General features: G+C 34.1%; 1 protein-coding gene across 1 annotated transcript in view; it reads left to right on the forward strand.

Annotated features, from left to right (window-relative positions):
* CDH19 (cadherin 19) overlaps positions 1-23335 on the forward strand; it is a 96418-nt gene that overhangs the window by 43526 nt on the left and 29557 nt on the right. The window contains exons 6-9 of the mRNA XM_059140272.1: positions 4546-4727; positions 5280-5533; positions 9720-9841; positions 19770-19891. Of these exons, the coding sequence (XP_058996255.1) occupies positions 4546-4727; positions 5280-5533; positions 9720-9841; positions 19770-19891 (680 nt within the window). The remainder of the gene's footprint in view (positions 1-4545; positions 4728-5279; positions 5534-9719; positions 9842-19769; positions 19892-23335) is intronic.

Below are 23335 nucleotides of genomic sequence, written 5' to 3' on the forward strand. Positions count from 1 at the left end.
GATCATCACCAAGATCTAGGTCAAGGAGCTTACTCCCTGTGTTTTCTTCTAAGAGTTTTATGGCTTCAGGTGTTAGTTCAAGTCTTTAATCCATTTGAGTGAATTTTTGTGTATGATGTAAGATAATGGTTCTGTTGCATTATTTTGCATTTGGTTGTCCATTTTTTTCAACAGCACTTATTAAAGAAGCTGACATTTTCCTATTGCATATTTTTGGCTCCTTTGTCATAAATTAATTGACCATATATGTGTGGGTATCTTTCACTTTTGTAGCATGAATAAGCCCCAACTCTCATAATTTAAGATATAATACAAGTTAAATCACTTGGTGAGCTTCAGAAGGAATTTCTTATGAAATTTCTTATGAAATTTTTTCTTAGGACTCCCTCCCCCACCAGAGGATTGTCTTAGCTACAGAAATATATTTACAAGCAATTTTAGAAATCATGAGCAATTATCATGATAGGAGGACTATATAAGCATGTATCAAAGAGAAAAGTGGATCACTCTCTCTGTCTCTCTCTCTCTCTCTCTCACACACACACACACCTCTGAGTAATACAGACAAGATTCAGTTCAGCTTATTTGTGCCAGAAGTAAAGTTATCAGATCTTTTGACTTTCCAAAAAATATTAGAAATCTGGATGTTTATTTCTGTGCTATTGTCAAATTTAAAATTTTTCAGTTTAATGTGGCCATTTTTTAAAAATAAAAATTGTATATATTTAAGGTATACAACATGATGTTTTGCTATCATATACATTGTGAAATCATTACTACAGTCAAACTAATTAACATAGCCATCTCCTCACATTGTTACTTGGGAGGATGGTGGTGCGAGCAGCTGAGACCTTCTCTCAGAAAATTCCCTAGACAATGTAGCATTATGAACTATAGTCACCGAGCTGTACACTAGATTTCTAAACTTTTATTCATCCTACATCATTGCTCCTTTGTACCATTTGAGCCGTATTTCCTCATTTGTTTATGAGTCCATGAAACAGCTCCTCTTTGGATGGAATTTAGGCAACAAAGCAGCAGTTTGTGACCTCCATCACCAGGGTATTAAATGCATTATATAGGTGACGATCTCTACAAACCGTGTGTCCTAGAGACAAGAAGATGATGTGTAATTAAATCTGAAACACCCAGGATTTCAAAAAAGGACTGCCATATAATAAATGTAGAAAAATAGTAGGTGAATATATTGAATAACTCTAGTCTATGTTTTATTCAGATGGATGTGAAATAATAATTGAAGACTTTCAGAGGCAGTACCCCCAAGATATGTTTGTTGACACAAAAATTACTTACAGCTTCTGCTGCCATCCTTACTTCTTTTAATTTTTGCCAACTTTAACATTGTTTTATATATATATAAACTTGGGTGTGCATATATAATTTATAACAATGTGTGAATATAATATGTAACTTTATACCTATGAACATTGATAAACAATCTATAAGTATAAATAACAATGTATACATATGTATATATTGATATATATATCTGAATACATTAGAATATTTAAAATACTTTCTAAAATTCTTATAGCTACCCAGACCCCACGCGTAAGGCGACAGCATTACTACTTTCAAATTTGAGTGTGGAGGAACATGATTCTAGCACCATAAAGTTGCCTCACTCTTTAAAATAGTTCTCTCTATTTCTGTCCCACACCATAATCATGTGAAAATGTGTGTATTGACTGTTCTTCCAGAACAGAAGCGTGCTGACCTCCTTACTCTTGTGCAAACTACTTTCCCTTTTATAATCCCACGTCGTCCTCTCGTGTTAAATATTTAATGCACATCTCCTCCGATACGCACCCCTCCCCTCACATTACAGTCAAGGCTGCTCCACTCTGCCTGCTAATTACTATTAACATTCAAACATTCAAACGTCTTGTTTTCATCTTAAAAACAAAATAAAATACATTATTGACTCCACTTCCTCATCTAGCTAGTCATGCTTTCTTCTTTTCTTTTAGAGAAAAGAATTTTCACAGTGTTGTCGAACTCATCAACCTGTTCACAGTCTTTTAAAATCTCTGGAGCCCACTCCAGTTTGGTTTTTGCACACTCTTGACCAAACTGATCTGGTCTGTTCTATCATGCACTGCTAAATCCAGTCAATGCGATGTCCTAATATAGTATGATTTTTCAGCAGGATCTGACAGGATTACTCTATTCTTATGTACTTTATCTTCTGTCTCACTGGTCACTTTTTAATAGTCTTCCTTGCTTTGTCTTCACCTCTGCATACTGTAAAGTCTGGTGCATTTCTGCTATCAGGCCTTAGAACCTCATTGCTCTTCCTTTTGCCTTCACTCTGATGTTCTCATCTGGCCACAAGACTTGAAATGCCATCTCTATGCTGACAACTCCCGGATATATACCTCCAGGATGAACCTCTCTCATGAAGCCCACACGTGGCTATCCGAAAACGGTCTACTCGGTGTCTTCATTAAATGTCACATACATTTAAACTTGACATATATGTGAGTTCCTGATCATGCCTGACTCCTCCTCTAAAGCTCTTATTTTTACAGTTTTTCCCATCTCAATGACTATCAAATCCAGGTTTCACATTGCTGAGGACAAAATCTCACCCATTCAATGCAAATTCAGTTCAATTCTAACAATCTGGTTTGGATTACTCTGGGTTAAGTCTAGGTAAATTCTAATTTCTAACTCAGACTGAAGTGATGATCAATTCTGCACAATTCCTGCTAGTCCCTGATTTTCAGTATTCTGTGCATACACACACACACACACACACACACACACACACAATCTCTCCTGATAATAGAAACCTATTTCGTTTAAAGATTTTGAAGTCAGCTTCCCCTCTGTTCTTTCTCTCATATCCAAAACTCAATCCTCTGCGGTTCCTGTTGGCTCTACCTTTTAAAAATATCCATAATCTGAACATTTCTCACCAATTTTATTTGCAACCTTGGATCATGCTACCTCTTAATTTGTCTCCACTATTGCCATAGGCTCCCATCTAGCCTCTCTGCTTCTACCTTTGTTCTCTGGTCGACTTCCAACACGACTTTAATGATCTTACTAAAATGCAGATCAGATCAGATCACTTAAATGTCTACCATGTCACTCAGAGAAAAAAGTCACAGGCCTTAATATAACTTCCATTGTCCTAAATAATTTGCCATCATTCAGTCCTTTTCCATTACCTCTTGGAGTTACGTACTAGCATTCTACCCCTTGTTCATGGACAAACCAACACCAGGCAATTGACCTACTCTCTGTCACTGGAAAACTTCAGCCCCTGGTTTTGTGGACTTTTGGCTTGCTCTTCCTAAAATCCTATTTTCTCAAGTATACATTTTCCCACAATGAAAAACAATAAAACAAACGCCTTGAAACAGAGTTAAGCTGTTACTTCCTGAAAAATAATAAAAATATTAATAACTCTTAAGTAACATTTCTCCCATGTTAAAAAGAAAGGACATCTCACAAGGCAGTCTGTGAGATAACTTGCTATATTTTAAGAAAATAAATAATCTCTTTAAGGAAAATTTTTATTATGTGCTCCTTTTTAAAATTCTATGAAGTTTCTTTTTTTTTTTAAGATTTTATTTATTTGAAAGAAAAAGTAGGGGTGCGAGAGCATGAGTGGGGGGGAGGGGCAGAGGCAGAGGGAGGAGCAGGCCCTCCCTAGGCAGTCCCAGGTGGGGCTCAGTCCCAGGACCCTGAGATCAGGACCTGACTCACATTCAAACGCTGAAACTAAATGAGCCATCCAGGCTGCCAAATTCCATTCTTTAGAATATTGATATATATGATTATCCCCACATTTTAACATAAACCACAAATAATAATTTACAAATGGCTAACTCTTTATCAGTTTTAGGCAAGTTACTTCTGAAACATGAAGGAAGCAGAGCTCGTTTATTTTTATTTACATCTATGTATTTCAAATATAACTTCCATTGTTTTCACATGACCAAAACAGTAGGGTCATCTGACTCCATCATGGTTTTCCTCCTCTGCTCACTCACTGACTCCTGTGGATCCTTCCCCTCCCCCTCGTTTCCATTATGGCTCCTGCACTCAGCTCAGAATCTAAAAATCAAACTGTTACCCTTAAAACTCACTTATTTGCTTTATTCTCTCGCATCTCTAATCCACATTTACATTTACTAGTAACTTTAGATTTAAGAGATTGCTTAAGTGAAATTATTTTATCAAATTTAATTGGGATGGTTGGAGTATATAATAAATAAATCCAAAAATATCAACAAAGTATACATATGAATAAAAATTTGGAAATTATATTTATTGGTGCTAAGACTCACTAAGTTATATTTGAGAGACATTAATAGATGCTTAGGTAGGATATTAGGGAAATACAATATACCGATTACAAAAATAAAGAAGTAATAGATACTGATTTAGAAGAAGTAACTGGTAGAAGGTAAGAGTATGGGTTTTCCCATAGTCCACAAAAAAAAAGGGTGCTAAAATTGGGAATTTCTTGTTTATTATTTATGTGAAATATCTTGAATTTTGTTTTTAAAGGTTTATACCGCTTCACTGTTTCTGAATCGGCACCTACTGGGACTTCAATAGGAAAAATCATGGCATATGATAATGACATTGGAGAGAATGCAGAAATGGATTACAGCATTGAAGATGATTCACAAACATTTGACATAATTACTAATAATAAGACGCAAGAAGGAATAGTTATATTAAAAAAGGTAGATATATTTCCAACATTTACTTTGCAGAAGAATACAAAATCAAATCAGAAATGCATATAATTATTTTGTTTAGCCGGTCAGTTATTGCTTCATTAAGTAATTAAAATGAGAACCTGTGATTTATGATTTAGGAAGCAGAGGAACTTAGAGATTAGACAGAATTATTACAGAGTCTCAAATTATTTGTAGAACAGTTTTTTTTATTGTTTTTAAAGATTTTTAGAGGACGTTTTGGAAAGATCTTAAAAAAAAAGAAATTAATTCTCAATTCCATGGGATATTAATGCCTAGAGAAGTATAATTTTAATCCTAAAAAAAATGTAGTTACTATTCCAAAACATTTTATAACAGAAATAAATAACAACACACTTACAGGGATTCGCCCTGCAGCTGCTTAATGATAATATCAGAGGGATCCAATCAAGTACATAAGAAGGGAAACCTGACTGAAAAGCGACTGAAACTTAATAACCCAAACCTTTTTTTTTCTAAAGAGTACCTTGGGTTACTGAAGCCATTTCTTCTTCTGTACATTGTATTTCTTTGTAGAGGGTGGATTTTGAGCACCAGAACCAATATCGTTTTAGAGCAAATGTTAAAAACCGCCACGTTGAGGAGAAGCTCATGGAATACCATGTTGAAGCTTCCACCACTTTCATTAGGGTCCAGGTGGAAGATGAAGATGAACCTCCTGTTTTCCTGGTCCCATATTACCTGTTTGAAATCTTTGAAGAAAGCCCACATGGATCATTTGTAGGCATGGTGTCTGCCATAGATCCAGATCAGAGGAAATCACCCATCAGGTATGTTTGGAAGCCCAGCTTCGTATTATTAAATGAGTGAATACAAATTCGCCTGAAAATATAATTTCATAGAAGTGTAATAAAGATAAGTCTGTACTCCTCTATATGGTACTTATTAAATTTGCAACAACTTAAGCCAATTAAAACAGGAAACTCGCTATTGATAAAGTTGTAGTGAAATAAGCAATTGCTGTTGTAAGAGAAATAGGCAATCGCCAGCCAAAATTCAGTGAAATCATCTCTACTAATTTGGGGTAGGTAGTGAGGGAAAAGAAACCATTGATTACGCCAAGTCAGAAGCAAAGCTGACTGAAATGTGGGTGAAGCTCACCAAAATTAAATACCACTTAATAGTCAAAAATTGAGAAAGCTTTCACATGATACCACTTAACTAATAGAAATGAAGTAAGTTCAGTTAGCTAGAAATAAGTAAGCTTCTGTGTTGCAATTTAACAATATTTATCCTTGATTAATCTAATCCGTTATTTTCAGGTACTATACTTTCTTTTTTTTTTTTTTTTTCCAGTATTTGACTGTAGACCCGGTGAGACATAAAAACAAAACCTGCCAAATGTTTCCTTCCACCTCCTTCCCTTACTCTCCTGTTCTCCACACTTCACAGTTCCGAGAATTTTACTAACTTCCATGTATTTATTAAGATGATGGCTATTGCTTTGCACTTTGTACAGGCAATGATACAAAGAAGCTTCTTCACATTTTGGGGACAGAAGAATGGTCCCACCTTTCCCATGTAATTCCTAATCATAAAACACTGCCTTCTCATATGTAGATGTAGTTATATTTAGTAATAGTATTTCTCATAATGAATGTAAGTACACGTGTGGTATTATATGTATATAATTATAATCCAGTAAATGAATTATTTAGATTTTTTAAACTTCTATATGTATTCACCTATGTATTGCTCTTTTGAGAATACTAAAGAATACATAATACTAAAAAATTGTTTTAAGGATTAAGATGTTTATTATATTATCATTTATAATAATTAAGTGTTAGAAACAATTTAAATATCTAGTCATAGGGGTATAATTACGGTCATAGATCATCAGTGCTTGACAGTGATACCTATGAACATAGCTAAAAATATGGTGTGGTTTAAAAACAATATAAAATTACGTGACTTGTAAGTTTACTGTAAGTAAAATATTTCCTCTCTATAAGTCAAATACGTGAGCCACACCCAAATATTAACTGGGGTTATGTGTTTTATATTATCAATATTGGTGGTTACTTACTTTCTTTTCCTTCTTAACTTTTTAAAAAGATTTTATTTATTGGAGAGAGAGCACAAAGTGGGGTAGGAGGAAGGGCGGAAGGAGAGGGAGTGGGAGAAGCAGGCTCCCCAGTGAGGAAGGAGCCTGATTTGGGGCCCAATCTCAGGACCCTGGGATCATTACCTGAGTAGAAGGCAGATGATTAACTGAGCCACCCAGGCGCACCCTACTTTATTTTCTACCAAGAATATTTTAGCTAACAATTCTTACATTTATACTGAAATTAATTACGTTAAAATGTTTTGTTAGTGCTTATCAACACAATATTTTTTAATGTCTTTAATGGACATTGTTTCATTTAGAGTTGCCTTTTCATTAAGACTGCTTTTCATACATTTGTTAGGATGAAAATAGCTACTTGAACACATTCGAGTAGGTACACCTGTCCCAGGTTTTTTTGTTTGTTTTTGTTTTGGAAGCAAAAGATCTAAAAAAAAAAAAATGTTTGAAATCAAATGCTAAATGATTTCAATTTGAGTTTTAATGTGGTACATCTTCCTTAATACTCGTTACATGGCAAAACATATGGAAACCAAAGGAAATTAAAGGGCATTTTACTTTGCCTTCAGGGATATTCCCTGTTTGGGGGAAATAAATTAGCACATAGTAAACAAATTACCTTATACATAATTCAGATAACTCACATTACTTACTTTTTCCTTCCATGTAAGAACTATCTGGTATTTCTCTGAAGTGTGGAGATTCTCAGGCTGAGTTTCAGCGAAGTCTTCAGTGAGATAAACCAGCTTAACAAATTATTCTTGCCATTGATGTCACTGTTAAGTGCAGAAAAGCATGAGAAAATATGCTTTGGTATGAATTATAAACTTTGTGGTAAATGTTTAAGAAAAATGGGGTGCAGGTATGAAGAGAGAATGCGATAATTAGACCTGAAATTGATCAATCTTTAGCAAAACAACCAAAGGAGGGAAAAAGAATGGACAAAAATTAACATTATCAGAAATGAAAGAAGGAACATAAATTTTAATACACATACACATTAAACAATATTATAGGGAAATACTATGAACGACTCCAAGCCAATGAATTCAGACCAATTCCTTGAAATTCTGTCAAAGAAACTACCAACATTGATATAAAAAGATAAATAACCTGAGTAGTCATGTGTGTGAGAAACCGGCAGAGCTTTGTGGGTGTTCAAGAATGTCAGGAGTGTTCTCCTGTGGAAGAGGCTGTCTTTAAACATCTTTCATCTGTGTTCTAATGGAAGCACTTAAAAATCCTTGAAACACCCAATGGATCTGCAGCCTGCTTGGAAAAATCCAGCTTTTGTAAATGGGCTGGCTTTTATGCGTCTCAGTTGCTTTGTCTGTGAAGTGGGAACAGTCTTTGTGTAGAGGCACACAAGGATTAAGAACAAGAGGCACAGGTGTCTGGAGAAGCATGAGTGTAGAACCTTTGTTTATCATTCAGGCAAGAGCGGTTGGCAAAAGGAAACAGTGCCACAGTCACTTAATATTCATTCAGCATTCTTTAGGAATGAAGAGTTCCATGAAAAGGAATTCGACAATGAACCAAACATCAAAACTTCACATTTTAAGCTTTTTAGCTCAAACTCTTTCTAAAATGTGTTGCACACTTCTTTCCTAATGGGGCATATTGACTATTACTTAAAATGTTACTGATGATGAAGTCATGATTTTTAAAAACTTTTATTTGAAAATTATGTCAGACATTTGATTGGCTTTATTTGGAATGGTTTATTATAGCAACAGAATATTCTAGATGTTCAATACAAAATATTAACTGTTAAACTATTATTGCTCTCTGTCAACAAATCTCTTAAGTAGGAAATGTGACCATTTGTGGATATGTCAGTAAACTGCTTATAAAGTTTTAAAATGGAGTAGAGGTAAAACTAAATTCCTTAAAGGTTAATTCTCTGCAATTTCTATTTTAATTCTTCCCTGAACACCAGTCTACAAATCAGTGTGATATTTTTAGAGACCTGTCAATTCAAGATTAAAATATTCTCATCTCTTGCCACGTAATTATGGCAGACTCATTGATGTCGCATCAAAGTCTTCAGGACTATACGTGCAATGGGAAGTCATCATTGAACCCAAGTTATTACTCTTCTTTAATTTTTATTATTAATCATTTGCAAGCAGATAAGACATGCTGAGTACTTCAAAGGCTCCTTTCATTGTGGAGTTTGAGATCATTTTCCAGGCTTTTGCATGAGGGAATTCTATTATCTGGCTTCTTTCCATGAATGCTCTAACAGCATATTCCATCTAATATCATTACTTTCAGGGGATGTACACACACACACACACACACATCTCATTTTTATCAAATATTATCAAAGCGTTTTCTTTAAACAAACAAAATCACACATTTCTCATATATCAGCAATCAGGTAATTATAGTATAACGCCAGATTTAGCAGCATTGATATGGTCTAGGAAAGAGACTCAGCAGTTTAGGGTGAGGATATGCTTTGTGTAGCTTCAAAGGGAAAAAAAAAGTTAACAGGCAGTAATTTTTACCACTAGTTATTTGTACTTCTCTTAATTTTGCAAAGGACATCGTACCATATCTTTTTAGCTAAATCATTCACTCACTCAAATTTTGTTTTGGGATTGAGAATGAATTACATGTGTTTTAGATTTGGCATGCATCAGTTTAAATCTGAGACCATTTTTGTGTAGTTTTTTTTTCTTTTTCATCCTCACTGAGTTGAATCTTAAATATACGCATGTACCTTTCTAAAAAAATGTTCAGCATTACACTTGCTATATGGAGCATGCATTTTAATTTGTCTAATTGCCTCTAAAAGGTTTTACATATCACAATTATACAGATAAAATAATAAAATTAGGTGAAACTTTTTTTTTTCTCTGTGTGTGTGTGTCTGTGTGCAGGTATTCTATGACCAGAAGCAAAGTGTTCAGTATTGATGACAATGGCACAATCGTCACAACTAACCCTCTTGATCGAGAGATTAGTGCTTGGTACAACCTAAGTATTACAGCCACAGAAAAATGTAAGTACTCATTTAGGACCACACATTGGTTCAGCATATCTTTAAACCATTCAATAATCTCCAAATGTAGGGGAAGAAGCTAGCTTAAATTTGTTGGAATTGGAGTTAAATGATATATATGTCAATTCATACATGTGTATTTTATTTTATTATTTTATAAACCAATGTCAGTTCATTCCTATTATAGCTTATTTATATACTTACCACTAAATATTTTAAGACTTTTTATTATGACAAATTAAACATAAATTTTGCAAGATATATTTAACCGAGATATATTTAACAGATATTAATGGGTTCTCATTTAAGTTATGATTTTAATGAAAAAAGAAAGTCTTATATACATTACCTCCCCCAAAAAATTGACCCTTAAAAAATACATATAAGTAGAAAGAAATTATAATACTTATTTCATAGGAATCTATCCCTTAGAGAAAATATTTTTAATTTAGAGAAATATTTAATTAATGTTATGCATTCTTTTACTGCCATCCAAGGAATAGTAAACCTAATGGTGAGAATTAATATTTTAAATTTAAAGTAATTTAAAGTTGACTAGTAATATCATACCATTTAACTATAATCAGTTTAGACTGACTGTATTAGTTCACGAAAGGACTATTCTAGAAATAAAACACAGAATGCCTGTGCCTTGTTCTATTTCTGGAACAACATGTTAACTATACTCTTGGACATTAGGGACAGGATAACACTCCAGCACAGCCTTTTGAAACTTTAGGCACTTAAAAATAATCACATTTCAATGAAATTATGGGAAAGAATATGAAGGATTCAAACAACAAATATTCATTGGTAAATCACAGTCAGACATTTTCAAATTAAGCTACTAGTGGAAGCTGTGCTAATGATCACTTCTTCAGTAATCAGTGGGGACCAGTTGTTGTGTGTTTTTATTTTCGTTTTTATTTTTTGATTTTGGTTTTTGTTTCAGATAGGGAGGTGATTCCATTTTCAGGTTGTAAAAAGTAGATAAAATCATCCTAATTTACTACTTGGATAGTGTCTCCAAAATTATCAATCAATTTGGTATTAAGTCAACCATGTTAATTAATTTGATCTCAAAAGAATAGGTATAACACAGTGTAAAAGCTTACCAGGATCATCCCCTTTATTTAACTGATAGTTATTATAGTTCAGTAGATAATTAAATTTGTGAATATGAAATGTTCCAGAATGTGTCCTTTATAACTGATTTTGTGTAAATTTTAATAATCTTGTTTACTTTTCTGGCTTTTTTAAAAAACCTTTATACATATATCTTATTTCTTAGTATTGAGTGGTAGCTGGGGATGTGGTAGACTGGAAAGCATCTCTTGCATATTTTTTTTTGTCATGCCTTGAATAACTCTATGGAAACACGGCAGGAGGCCTAAGTCTGGGTTTGAATTTTCCATTTAACTTAACAACAAAGACTGAGGAGCACTGTTACAGGGAATAAACGTCTGCTGCAACAGAAGAAATGCCAAGGCTCTTGGTGTCAGAAAACACAAAGATGCTTATTCTAAAAGCAAGAAGCTTTTATTCATTGGGTTTTCTGAGAACAAATTATTTTAATATCACTATTTACAAAACTGTTGAGAGAAAGGAATTCAAATCAGTTCAAGGGAAGGGTGGACATCTTTGAAAATGTGTTTCTCTATAAAATGGTTTTTCAGCTATTACAAAAGTATGTTTAATAAATGCATATAAACATTTTATATTCATTTTATATACATATGTAAGTTTACTTTATGTACAAGGTTTTTTTTGTAAGAATATATCATTCACTTTTTGTTAAATTAGAAAGGCTACAATATGCATTATTAGGAAGCAAAATCTTTAAAATGTATTATGTGTATTCTGAGACAAAAAAATCCTAATATTTTATGAATGAATACAAAAAAGGATGGATGATTGATTGATATAAAAAGTTTGTAAGATAAGCCAGTTATACCCAAATCCCATTAATTACATGATTACTTTTTATCGAAAAGATGTCATGGAGATCTCTGGAGAGACATTGTTTGAAGTATTTTTGTGTTGCCTCGCCCTCTTTTTAATATAGTGGAGGTAAATGTAACATCACAAAATGAAATAAAAACAGTCACACAAATCTCTGGGTTGCAAGATAGCTGCTATCCCCCAAAATTATTGATTTGACATATGTATGTACATATGTATATACTACAAAATGTATTTTCTAATCAATTTAATTATCTCACTACATGCTGTGTTCAGAGGTGAAACCCAAAGATTCAGTGAAACTTGAGTTCTTACTAAACTGTTGCTCCTCACCAGTTTTACCTTACTAAGGAAAACAGTGGCTCCAATTGTTCTCTGTAACGTATTTATATATGTGAGTGGGTGTGCAAGCGTATAGTATTCAGGAAATAGAACTGTTTCAATTCGTAGTTTACAATATTACTTATTACAATATTACTTATTACTTAAGCTTGCACAAAATACCATAGATATTATAATGATTTCTATATTAAGGAAAATAAAAATACAACCATGACAATAAAAACTGGGTACCTTTTGTGATTCACAAGGAAAAAAATTCTACCTTTGTCAATTCTTGTATGTTTAGGTATTTGTTTATAAAATACATATTTTACATGGTGTTGTGAGTATTGGTGAGTTTTGAGGAATTATAATTTATTAAATAGATACTTGTATTTCAAATAAATATATATGTGGTTATAAAGGTATGCATCTGCATATATACTTTGTGTAATATTCTAGTAGCATTTTTATAGGTCTTAATAAAAATCTGAAGCAAACATTATTCCTGTTTCAGAGAAGATGAATCTGAAACTTACACAGTTTATTTGCTCAGCTCCTAAATAATGAAGCTAGAGATTGATCACAGTTATATCTGATTCTAAAGCCCGTCTTATTCCTATGCCATACTATGCCACAGTGTTTCTTACTGAGTATGTGAGAAATTACACTTGCTTTCTATTTTTACTCTTTTTTAAAATTTTTATTCCATTTTATTTTTTTCAGTGTTCCAATATTCATTGTTTATGCACCACACCCAGTGCTCCATGCAATACGTGCCCTCCATAATATCCACCACAGGCTCGCCAAACCCCCACTACCCTCCCCTCCAAAACCCTCAGTTTGTTTCTCAGAGTCCACAGTCTCTCATGGTTTGTCTCCCCCTCCAGTTTCCCCCAACTCACTTCTCTTCTCCATCACCAAATGTCTTCTGCATTATTCCTTATGCTCCACAAGGAAGTGAAACCGTATGATAATTGACTCTCTCTGCTTGACTTATTTCACTCAGCATAATCTCTTCTAGTCCCATCCACGTTGATACAAAAGTTGGGTATTCATCCTTCGTGATGGAGGCATAATGGACCATATCTTCTTTATCCACTCCTCTGCTGAAGGGCATCTTGGCTCTTTCCATTGTTTGGCAAATGTGGCCATTGCTGCTATGAACAATGGGGTACAGATGGCCCTTCTTTTCACTACATCTGTATCTTTGGGGTAAATACCCAGTAGTGCAAATGTAGGGTCATAGGGTAGCTCTATTTTTAATTTCTTAAGGAATCTCCACACTGTTTTCCAAAGTGGCTGCACCAACTTGCATTCCCACCAGCAGTGTAAGAGGCTTCCCCTTTGTCCACATCCTCTCCAACACTTGTTGTTTACTGTCTTGTTAATTTTGGCCATTCTAACTGGTGTAAGATGGTATCTCAATGTGGTTTTGACTTGAATCTACCTGATGGTTGATGATGATGAACATTTTTTCATGTGTCTGTTAGCCATTTGTATGTCTCTTTTGGAGAAGTGTCTATTCATGTCTTCTGCCCATTTTTTTGACGTGATTATCTGTTTTGTGTGTGTTGTGTTTGAGGAGTTCTTTATAGATCTTGGATATCAGCCCTTTGTCTGTACTGTCATTTGCAAATATCTTCTCCCATTCCGTGGGTTGCCTCTTTGTTTTGTTGACTGTTTCCTTTGCTGTGCAGAAGCTTTTGATCTTGACGAAGTCCCAAAAGTTCATTTTCGCTTTTGTTTCCTTTGCCTTTGGAGACATATCTTGAAAAAAGTTGCTGTGGCTGATATCGAAGAGGTTAGTGCCTATGTTCTCCTCTAGGATTCTGATAGATTCCTGCCTCATGTTGAGGTCTTTTCTCCATTTTGAGTTTATCTTTGTGTACGGTGTAAGACAATGGTAGAGTTTCATTCTTCTACACATAGCTGTCCAGTTTTTCCAGCACCATTTATTGAAGAGACTGTCTTTTTTCCACTGTATATTTTTTTCTGCTTTGTTGAAGATTATTTTACCATACAGTTGAGGGTCCACATCTGGGCTCTCTACTCTGTTCCACTGGTCTATGTGTCTGTTGTTGTGTCAGTACCATACTATCTTGGTGATCACAGCTTTGTAGTAAAGCTTGAAATCAGGCAATGTGATGCCCCCAGTTTTGTTTCTCTTTTTCAACATTTCCTTAGCAATTCCTGGTCTCTTCTGGTTCCATACAAATTTTAGGATTGTTTGTTCCAGCTCTTTGAAAAATGCTGGTGAACTTTTAATCGGGATGACATTGAAAATATAGATGGCTCTAGGCAGTATAGACATTTTAACAATGTTTATTCTTCCAATCCATGAGCATGGAATGGTCTTCCATCTTTTTGTATCTTCTTCAATTTCTTTCATGAGTGTTCTGTAGTTCCTCTAGTACAGATCCTTTACCTTTTTGGTTGGGTTTATTCCCAGGCATCTTATCTTTCTTGTGCTGTAGTGAATGGAATCAGTTCTCTAATTTTCTTTCTATACTTTCATTGTTAGTATGTAAGAAAGAAACTGATTTCTATATATTGATTTTGTATCCTGCTACATTACTGACTTGCTATATGAGTTCTAGTAGTTTGAGGTTGGAGTATTTTGGGTTTTCCATATAAAGTATCATGTCATCCTCAGAAAAAGCATTTGACAAGTACAGCATCTGTTCCTGATTAAAATGATTCAAAGTATAGGGATAGAGGGAACATTCTTCAACTTCATAAAATCTGTCTATGAAAAAATCCATGGTGAATATCATCCTCAGTGGGGAAAAACTGACAGCCTTTCTTTTGAGATCAGGAACATGACAAGGATGTCCACTCTCACCACTGTTGTTCAACATAATACCAGAAGTCCTAGCAACAGCAATCAGACACAAAAAGAAATAAAATGTATTCACATTAGCAAAGAAGAAGTCAAACTCTCTTCTATTTTTAGTCTTAAAAAATAAGGCTTAATTACAAAGTTATTTTATTTAGTGACTCTTAAGGTTTAAATCAGTTCATGTTGTATGACCTCCTCAGGGCCAAACAGTTGATAATCTCTCTAAGTATGTTAGCTCAATTCCTCTCTGATACATGTTCTGACTGTGCTCTGGGGTGAGCTCATGGCGTTCGCTGCTGTTGCTTCATCCATATTCACTTGTTGATGAAAGCACGTGTGGCAGGTGATGTTATAGTCATTGAAGAGGAGTTTGGGAGATGATTACTTTTTTTAATAGATTTTGAAGTACAGTGTCTTATTGTGCAAAACTATGTTAAAACCATGGTTTTGGGGGGTGCACCTGGGTGGCTCTGTCGGTGAAGCATCTTACCTGTGATTTCAGCTCAGGTCATAATCTCATAGGTCATGGAATGGAGCCCTGACTGGAACTCACACTCAGTAGGGAGTTTGCTCAAAATTCTGTCCCTCTGCATCTCCCCCCACACATATGTGCACGCCTGTGGTTGTGCACATGCATGCTCGCTCTCTCTCTCTCCCTCTCTAATAAATAAAAATCTTTAAAAAAGATGTTTTTTAAAAATAAATTTTCTCTTGAAACATTAAAGTCAGAACATATTTTTGTTATAATAATTGTTTTATATTGGAAGATAGCAATATAAAACACATGTAAACATTTAGAAACAATAAGTTAGGGTCGCCTGGGTGGTATAGTCAGTTGAGTATCTGGCTCCAGGTTTTTGGCTCAGGTCATGATCTCTAGGTCCGGGAATCCAGCCCCGCATGGAGTTCCTCATTCAGCAGGGATTCTGCTGGAGATCTGTCTCTCTCACTCCCTCTGCCACCCACCGCTGGCCCGTGCTCACATGTGCACTCTCTCATTCTCTCCCAAATAAGTAAGTCTTTAAAATAATAATAATAATAATAATTTATAAATAAAAGAAGATTAAAAATGCAGTCAAGGAAAACACACTTATAAATGCTATGAAAGGCACATGGAATATAAACTGAATACATTTATTTTACACAGAATTTAATACTTAGAAGTTAATCACTGTTTCAGAAATAAGTGATTAGAAATGTTATCAAGTACAAGAATTATACAGTTCATGCTGTTCTGCTTCTGGCATTTTAAATCAGTTTCCCTTAGAATAAAAAATAATACTTTTAGATAAAAAATGATATTCCCACTGTTATTTTTATTATAAAGCTGAAAAGTTACAGCATTGGGGATGAAATTCCAAAGTAAAATATAATTAGATAAACATTTTCAGAAAGCTACAAAATTAGTGTATATTTAACTCATCTTTGAAGACTTTGAATTTTTTGTTTCATGTTAAGAAAAATTTATTTGAGGAAACTTTTGAAATACCAAGTAGCCAATTTTCATGTACTTTTCCTCTCTATGAAATTTTTTTCTTGTTCTACATCATTGAACTCATTTTAGAACAGTTTTGGAGAAAATATTTGTATGTGCCAATTTCTTATTAATGTGGTATCAATATCAAAAATAATTGTTTGAGAAATGCCTGGGTGGCTCAGTTGGTTAAGCATCTGACTCTAGATTTTGGGTCAGGTTATGATCCCAGGGTTGTGGGATCAAGCCCCGAGGTGGGCTTCATGCTCAGCAGCAAGTCTGCTTTGAGTGTCTCTTCTTCTGCCCCTCTCCTGGCTCACGCTCTCTCTTTCTCTCTCCCTAAACTAAACAAACAAATCTTAAAAAAAAAATAATTTTTTGACCATAGAAGTTTCAATTCTTTTTTTTTTTATTTACTTGTGTGTGAAATAATTTTTCTCCTTTACTTACTTAAGCAAAAAGTTTATCTGTGGGTATATGCTTAAGCCATAAAATATATGAGCCTTAATTTTTGAATAATTCTATCTTGTAATCTCTTGGAAATTGCTGTATCTTAATGTTTTATTTATCTATTTTTATCCTGAGCGTAACACAATAGAGAAGAGTCTCAAGATGATAATTCTTACTATAAGTCTTAAGATGATAAAACCTAAGACCTAGATTTTTTGGTATGTAATAAACCTTGCAAATTATAATTTTTAATTAATTGGAAATTATAATTTCTGTCATCATTGCAACTGTTATTTTTTGGAAAAATATTTACAGACAAGATCATGCCATCCCAGAAAACAACTCCATAATAGTGGAATAGAGAGAAAACAGTTTTATAATTGAAAAGCATTCAAACAGAATTTGATGGTGCATTACAGCAACTGCCGCGATTTCGAAGTAAGAAAGAAATTTCACCCTATTGTAGAATCAAGCGTCATGTTCTCAACATAACCCAGTACTAGCCTTCAAGTAGGAAGACTTCACACTGTGTGTCGCACATAGTTCACTCTATGTTTACTAGGTAGATGACATGACCATCTGTTTTTACTAACCGGCTTTATCCAAAGGAAAACTAAATTTCTCAGACCTTTATGACAAGAGGTGGTTTTGAGTGTCAGTCAAAGGCTTTGCTGAAATGAGGCTCCAACAGAAATTAGGAGAAAAGAGTGTCATTTTCCTTGATAATTATATTTCATAGAGTTGGCTTCCATACTTGAGAAAGACAAGCCTGTGTTGTGAAGTTGGCAAGACATTTATTCAGCTTTTAAAGGGTTTACTTACATTAAAAAGAGAGAGAGAGAAATATAACTTAAATTACAAGTTTTCTAAGTAAATGCTTTAAGAGGAGGAAAGAGGGAAAATCTTTTCCTTGCTTTCAAAAGGGAGAATTAAGCCTTTTTTTTAATGTATTTGCCATAGAAATTACAATTGCAAATATGCTTTTGCAATAACATAAGAAGAGGATATTATAAATAAAGACATTAAAACAACAAAGAAACCTTCTTCTCACTCTTTAATTGTATGTACCTTCCCACAGCATTTTTTGAAATAAAAAATCATTTAAAATAATGATACGCAAATACACAATAGCAGAAACTTGCTTTATCATTTCGAAAAATGCCATGTATTATCACTGCTGATTAGTAGATATATAAAATAATAATATTTAACATTTATTGCTTATGTATATCCTTAGTAATCTTATAAATGCTTTATATGTTTTAATTAATTTAATCTTTATAACAGATCTTATAAGGTTATTTACTCGTATCTTTTCCAATTTGCAGAGAGGCAGCTGAGACAGTGGTTAAGCATTTTTGTCAAATTGAGGATCAAGATTAAAATTATTTTTAAAGCTCACTGTATTCATATGTTTATTACATTAGCTCATTCATTTTTAATAAGCGCACACAGTTTCATAGTGAGATTGTAATTTATTTCTCATTTCCCTTTTGATATGCATTTGAGTTATTTTCAGTTATTTGAGATAAAAAAAATTTCTGGAATAAATAAGTTGGATCACATACTCTTTGAATATACTAGTGCCTTGGACTGTAGCATAGATTTCCCAAAGGAATTCTGGGGTCAAAGAGAAGTGTAGCTTATCTCTTACCATCGACTGCCAGATTAAGTTCCAGAAAAGATTTACATCCCTACTATTTCTCAGTGCTCCACAATCACTGTGCTCCACTGTATTTAACACGGAACCCACAGACTAAGTCATCACTACGTGCCCTTCTGTGAGCCGGAGTGTGTGTGAATATTATTAAAGAGCAGATGGGGACGGTTTTGCCTCCTGATACCTTTGACGATGTGTGAAGCCCATTGTGATGGTCACAACCATCCAGTTCCTGGAAGGGATTCTGCTAAGCACTGTACAGTGCAGAGGAGAGCCCCCTGAAACAAAGAATTATCTAGTCCAAAATATCAGTAGTGACGAAGTTGAAAAACTGGCGTGGATCATTTGAATTTTCTCATCCATGAATTTCTAGTTTGTGATTATTTCCCCACATTGCTTTTTTTTCATATCAACTGTCAGAATTTGTAAATTAGAGCTATTAAAATTTGCATCTTCTGATGCAAACATTTTCCAGTTCGCTGGTATCTTCTTGTTTTTGTGGCTTTTTTTATTTTGGGGGGGGGGGGCGGGCCGAGGACAGCATTTTAAAATGTATTTAACCATTTCTTCCCATTCCTTAATAGTTTCTGTATTTCTTGGCTCACAAGAAAATCCTCCCAACTGAATGTATACATAAAGCTTTACCTGGATTTGTTTCTTCTATTTTAAAATTTATCTAGATCCTTATTCTCTGTTTTTGATTTTAAAAATTGTACCAAACAGTGCCATTGTTAAGAGCACTTGTTGCTGGCTTCTTAAACTGCCCTTTCTACTTCAGCTATGACCTTAGACCAGCCATTTGCCTGTAATTTGTGGAACTAAATTCACAGTGTTTTTATCAGTAAAGTTAGGGAGGGTGGTAATTCATTATTAAATGAATTAAATTCATTAATATACGTATATTCAACAGTTGCTGGATTTTAGGAGGGTATCCCTAAACCTGACCATCTTTTTCATTACTTTTTCTCATCAGCTCTATCTATAGTCTCTGGCAAGGAAAAGGCACTTGGTAGGTATTGGCTGATTTGAATGTGTCGAGAACATTTTTTCCTAGGCTGTATTCTTGATAAATATATGATTGATATAGAGGTTCTGTGCTCAGGTAGCCTTTATTCAAGGAAATTAGAAATATGCCACCCAGGGTCTACTGCAATCCTCATGATAGCATTAAAGATAGCATTAACATCCTTTATTTTCATTCTGCTTATTCAATTTGCAGACAATGTGCAACAGACCTCTGCAGTTCCTGTGTATGTGCAAGTTCTTAATATTAATGATCATGCTCCTGAGTTCTCTGAATACTATGACACATATGTTTGTGAAAATGCAGGCTCTGGTCAGGTAAGGACCTACGATAAATTGCTAATGTCTAAACATTGCCATATATTATATTTAATAACTTTTGCTACCATCCCTCCCATTTTGAAACGATAAAAATAATCTTCTTTTACCTATATCAATGACTGCTTTTATGTTATGAGCTCTGTATAGTTTACATGTCTTTTTAAAAAAATAAAATGTAAGCTTCAAGCTTTCTACTTTCAAATGCCTCAGATGTTTGAAAAATCTGCTAACACTGGGGATTCACAGTGAATTGTTTATTCTTTGTCAATACAATAAAGAAAAGTCCTTTTTTGGGTAATTCTATAGAATAGGTAATCACCTTTCAATTACTTTTTATATTTTTATTCATCCCGGCCTAAAGAAACATGATGCATAAACAGAAACATGAAGAGAAGGAGCTGGAATTCTTTGTGTAGCTAATAACTACTGTACCAGACACCTCAACACAAAAGAAACCTGATGTCACATGAGTTCCTAGAGATGTGAAGAACAGAGAGCAGACTATTGGGAAACACACCAGCATTACTTCACTTGATCATTTCCTTTCTTCCTTCATCCATTCCGTCCATACTCTCTTCCTTCCTCCCTTCTGTTCTCTTTCCTTCTCGTTCTTTCTTCATGTATTTTCACTTCACTATTTATTTCACACGTTTTCTCCTGTGCAACTCACTTTTTTCATCTGCAAAATGTAAAGCTTAAAGTAGATGGTTCTTTGTTTTCAGTTCCAGTAAACGAAAATTTTTCTTAGGCATCATTTGAAATCATAGAAACCTATTCAACGTCATAAAACATTTTTAAAGATCTATAGACAGGTTTCAAAATCCTGAATGTGAGTATGTAGGTGTGTATGTGTGTATATATGTATATGTAGAAGTATATATTTACTATGAAATAAATTATTCTCAATAGATTTGAATTTTTCAATGAAGCTAGGTGAAAACAATGCGGATTTCACAAAAATGGAACTTTTAATTTTCTGCCAGTAAATAGTAGTAGCCAACATTTTGCTTCATTTTCAAATACTTAATAAAATAGGCATTTTTTAATTTGCTTTTTTAAAATTTTTAAAAATGTTATTAACATATAATATATTATTTGCTTCAGCAGTCCAGGTCTGTGAATCACCGTACAGGTTTGTGAATTGTCTTACACATTTCACAGCACTCGCCATAGCACCTACTGTCCGCAGTGTCCATCACCCAGCCACCCTCTCCCTAACCCCCACCATCAGCAACCCTCAGTTTTGTGAGATTAAGAGTCTCTTATGGTTTGTCTCCCTCCTGATCCCATCGTGTTTCATTTTTTCCTTCCCTACCCCCCACAACCCTCGACCCGGCCTCTCAAATTCCTCATATCAGAGAGATCATATGATAATTGTCTTCCTCGGATTGACTTAGGAAATAGACATATTTTAAGAATGACGCATACATGAATCACCATGGATTATTTAATTGTAACATAACGGGGATGATTAGTAGCTCTTAAAATGTCTTGTGACATTGATTTGGCCATATGTATTTTAGAATACATAGTATTCTAGAAATAATACTGAAATACTGCCTATCAGCATGTCCTAAGTTTAAAATAATAATAAAATTATAATAAATATACAAATTTAAACTTAAGCTACTTAATTTGAATTGGTAGGACCCAGGGTTTTTGATAAAGTAAAATGTCAATATAAAACTTTCAGAGACTCTCACCATGCAACACTTCCCCCAGATCCAAAATCGAACTAATATAGAAACCTATGGACAGACTATATGGTGTAAAGGAATCCCTAAAACAGAATGCAGATGACCTGCTACCAATGACTCCTGTAGAAACTGACTTTAAACATTTCTTTGAACTTGGAATTATAAATAGCTGATATAGTTAGGAATTTAACATATCTGATGTTTTACAGTCCTCCGCTCTACCAACTGAGCTATCGAAGGCTCTGCTTAACATATCTGATGTTCTCAAACTTTTCAAACACATCTGTCTATCTGGACACATAATAAGCTTAATATTAAAACAATTTTGGAAATAATTTATCTCACAATTTTCTAAATCTCTACATACTACATTTACATATTTAAGATGGCTTGTATTTTATAGTTACTGTAAGTACAATTACATTTTATAGTTATTAAAATTATATATGTCAAATTTAAATATTTTATATGCTTTACATAAACATGCATGTATTCACAGTACTCCCCTAATTAGACAACCTATTCCCAAACTTAAAAAAAATGGGCTTAATTTACTATACACTTATTTTTTTAAATGTCCCAGGTGGTAAATCCGCTTACCCAATAAAGTTGCAAGTTTGATGGTCTTATCTGGGCTGAGATAGACAGAACTGCAACACAGTTTATAGAAGAGACTCACTACCAGTGCCCTCGCCCTATTTTGTAAACACTTCTCAGGATGAGGCTACCCACCACTATTGATCATATTGGAGTTTTTATTCTAACTCCTCCAGCTATTTATAACAACTCTAACTAATCATGTTTATAATAATCTTTTTCAACTTGTGCATCATGTGAAAAGATGGAAATCGACATTTCTAATAGGAACGAGCTCCTTTAACTGGTGATTACATTAGAGTCCACTCATATCCTTACTGTCTCAGTGGATCATTCATTCTTTTCACAGAATCTGGCTCACAGGTCAGAACTCAGAGGTCAGTGCATTTTTAATATTGTGGAATACTCCCTTTTTTGAGAATGAGATTTTTTTTTTCTACTTCTGCTCACTGACAGTGACACCGTGATCACAGGAGGCTTCAGGCATTAGGCAGAGATGAATTCACAGCAAAGGGCAGAGCAGACAAAACTTCCTACAGCACAGTTTTCTGACTTCAGTACTCAAAACTTCAATAGATTTTCCAATACCAGCACATAAAAGTACAAAACTCACTGGCCTGGTATTTATCACTCTCTTTGATTTGATCGCAATTGTATATGTATATATACATACACACATTTCCTGTTCACACTCTGAATTACTTGTCTTTCAAAATACAAATTACATTCTCTAGAGTTTGTTCATATTGACCCTTCTTCCTGAAATGTCCTTGTCAGTTCCTACTGGGAATTTTAACTATACTGCAAAACTGAACTCACATGCCACATAATCAAACTATTTTAAACAAATATATATTTGCAACATCCCAGGCATGATTCTAGCATCATTATAAACATTAGACCAATTCTCAAAAATTCTCAAAAAAAATGTGAGGGAAATATATAATGTGTCTCATTTCCCAGGTGAAGAAACTGAGGCCCAGGGAAGTTGCTCCTTCCTATGTAAAGAGAGAGATATTTTATCCCGAGTGCTGGCATCAGAATACATGCATTCTACCATTATATTTTGTTGCCTCTCTATCCATAGTTTGAATATATCTTATGTGTTTGCAAAATGAGTCATTTCTAGTTTCATGTGTTTTCTAGA

This window comes from Mustela lutreola, chromosome 11 (assembly GCF_030435805.1).
Source record: "Mustela lutreola isolate mMusLut2 chromosome 11, mMusLut2.pri, whole genome shotgun sequence".
NCBI classification, from domain to species: domain Eukaryota; kingdom Metazoa; phylum Chordata; class Mammalia; order Carnivora; family Mustelidae; genus Mustela; species Mustela lutreola.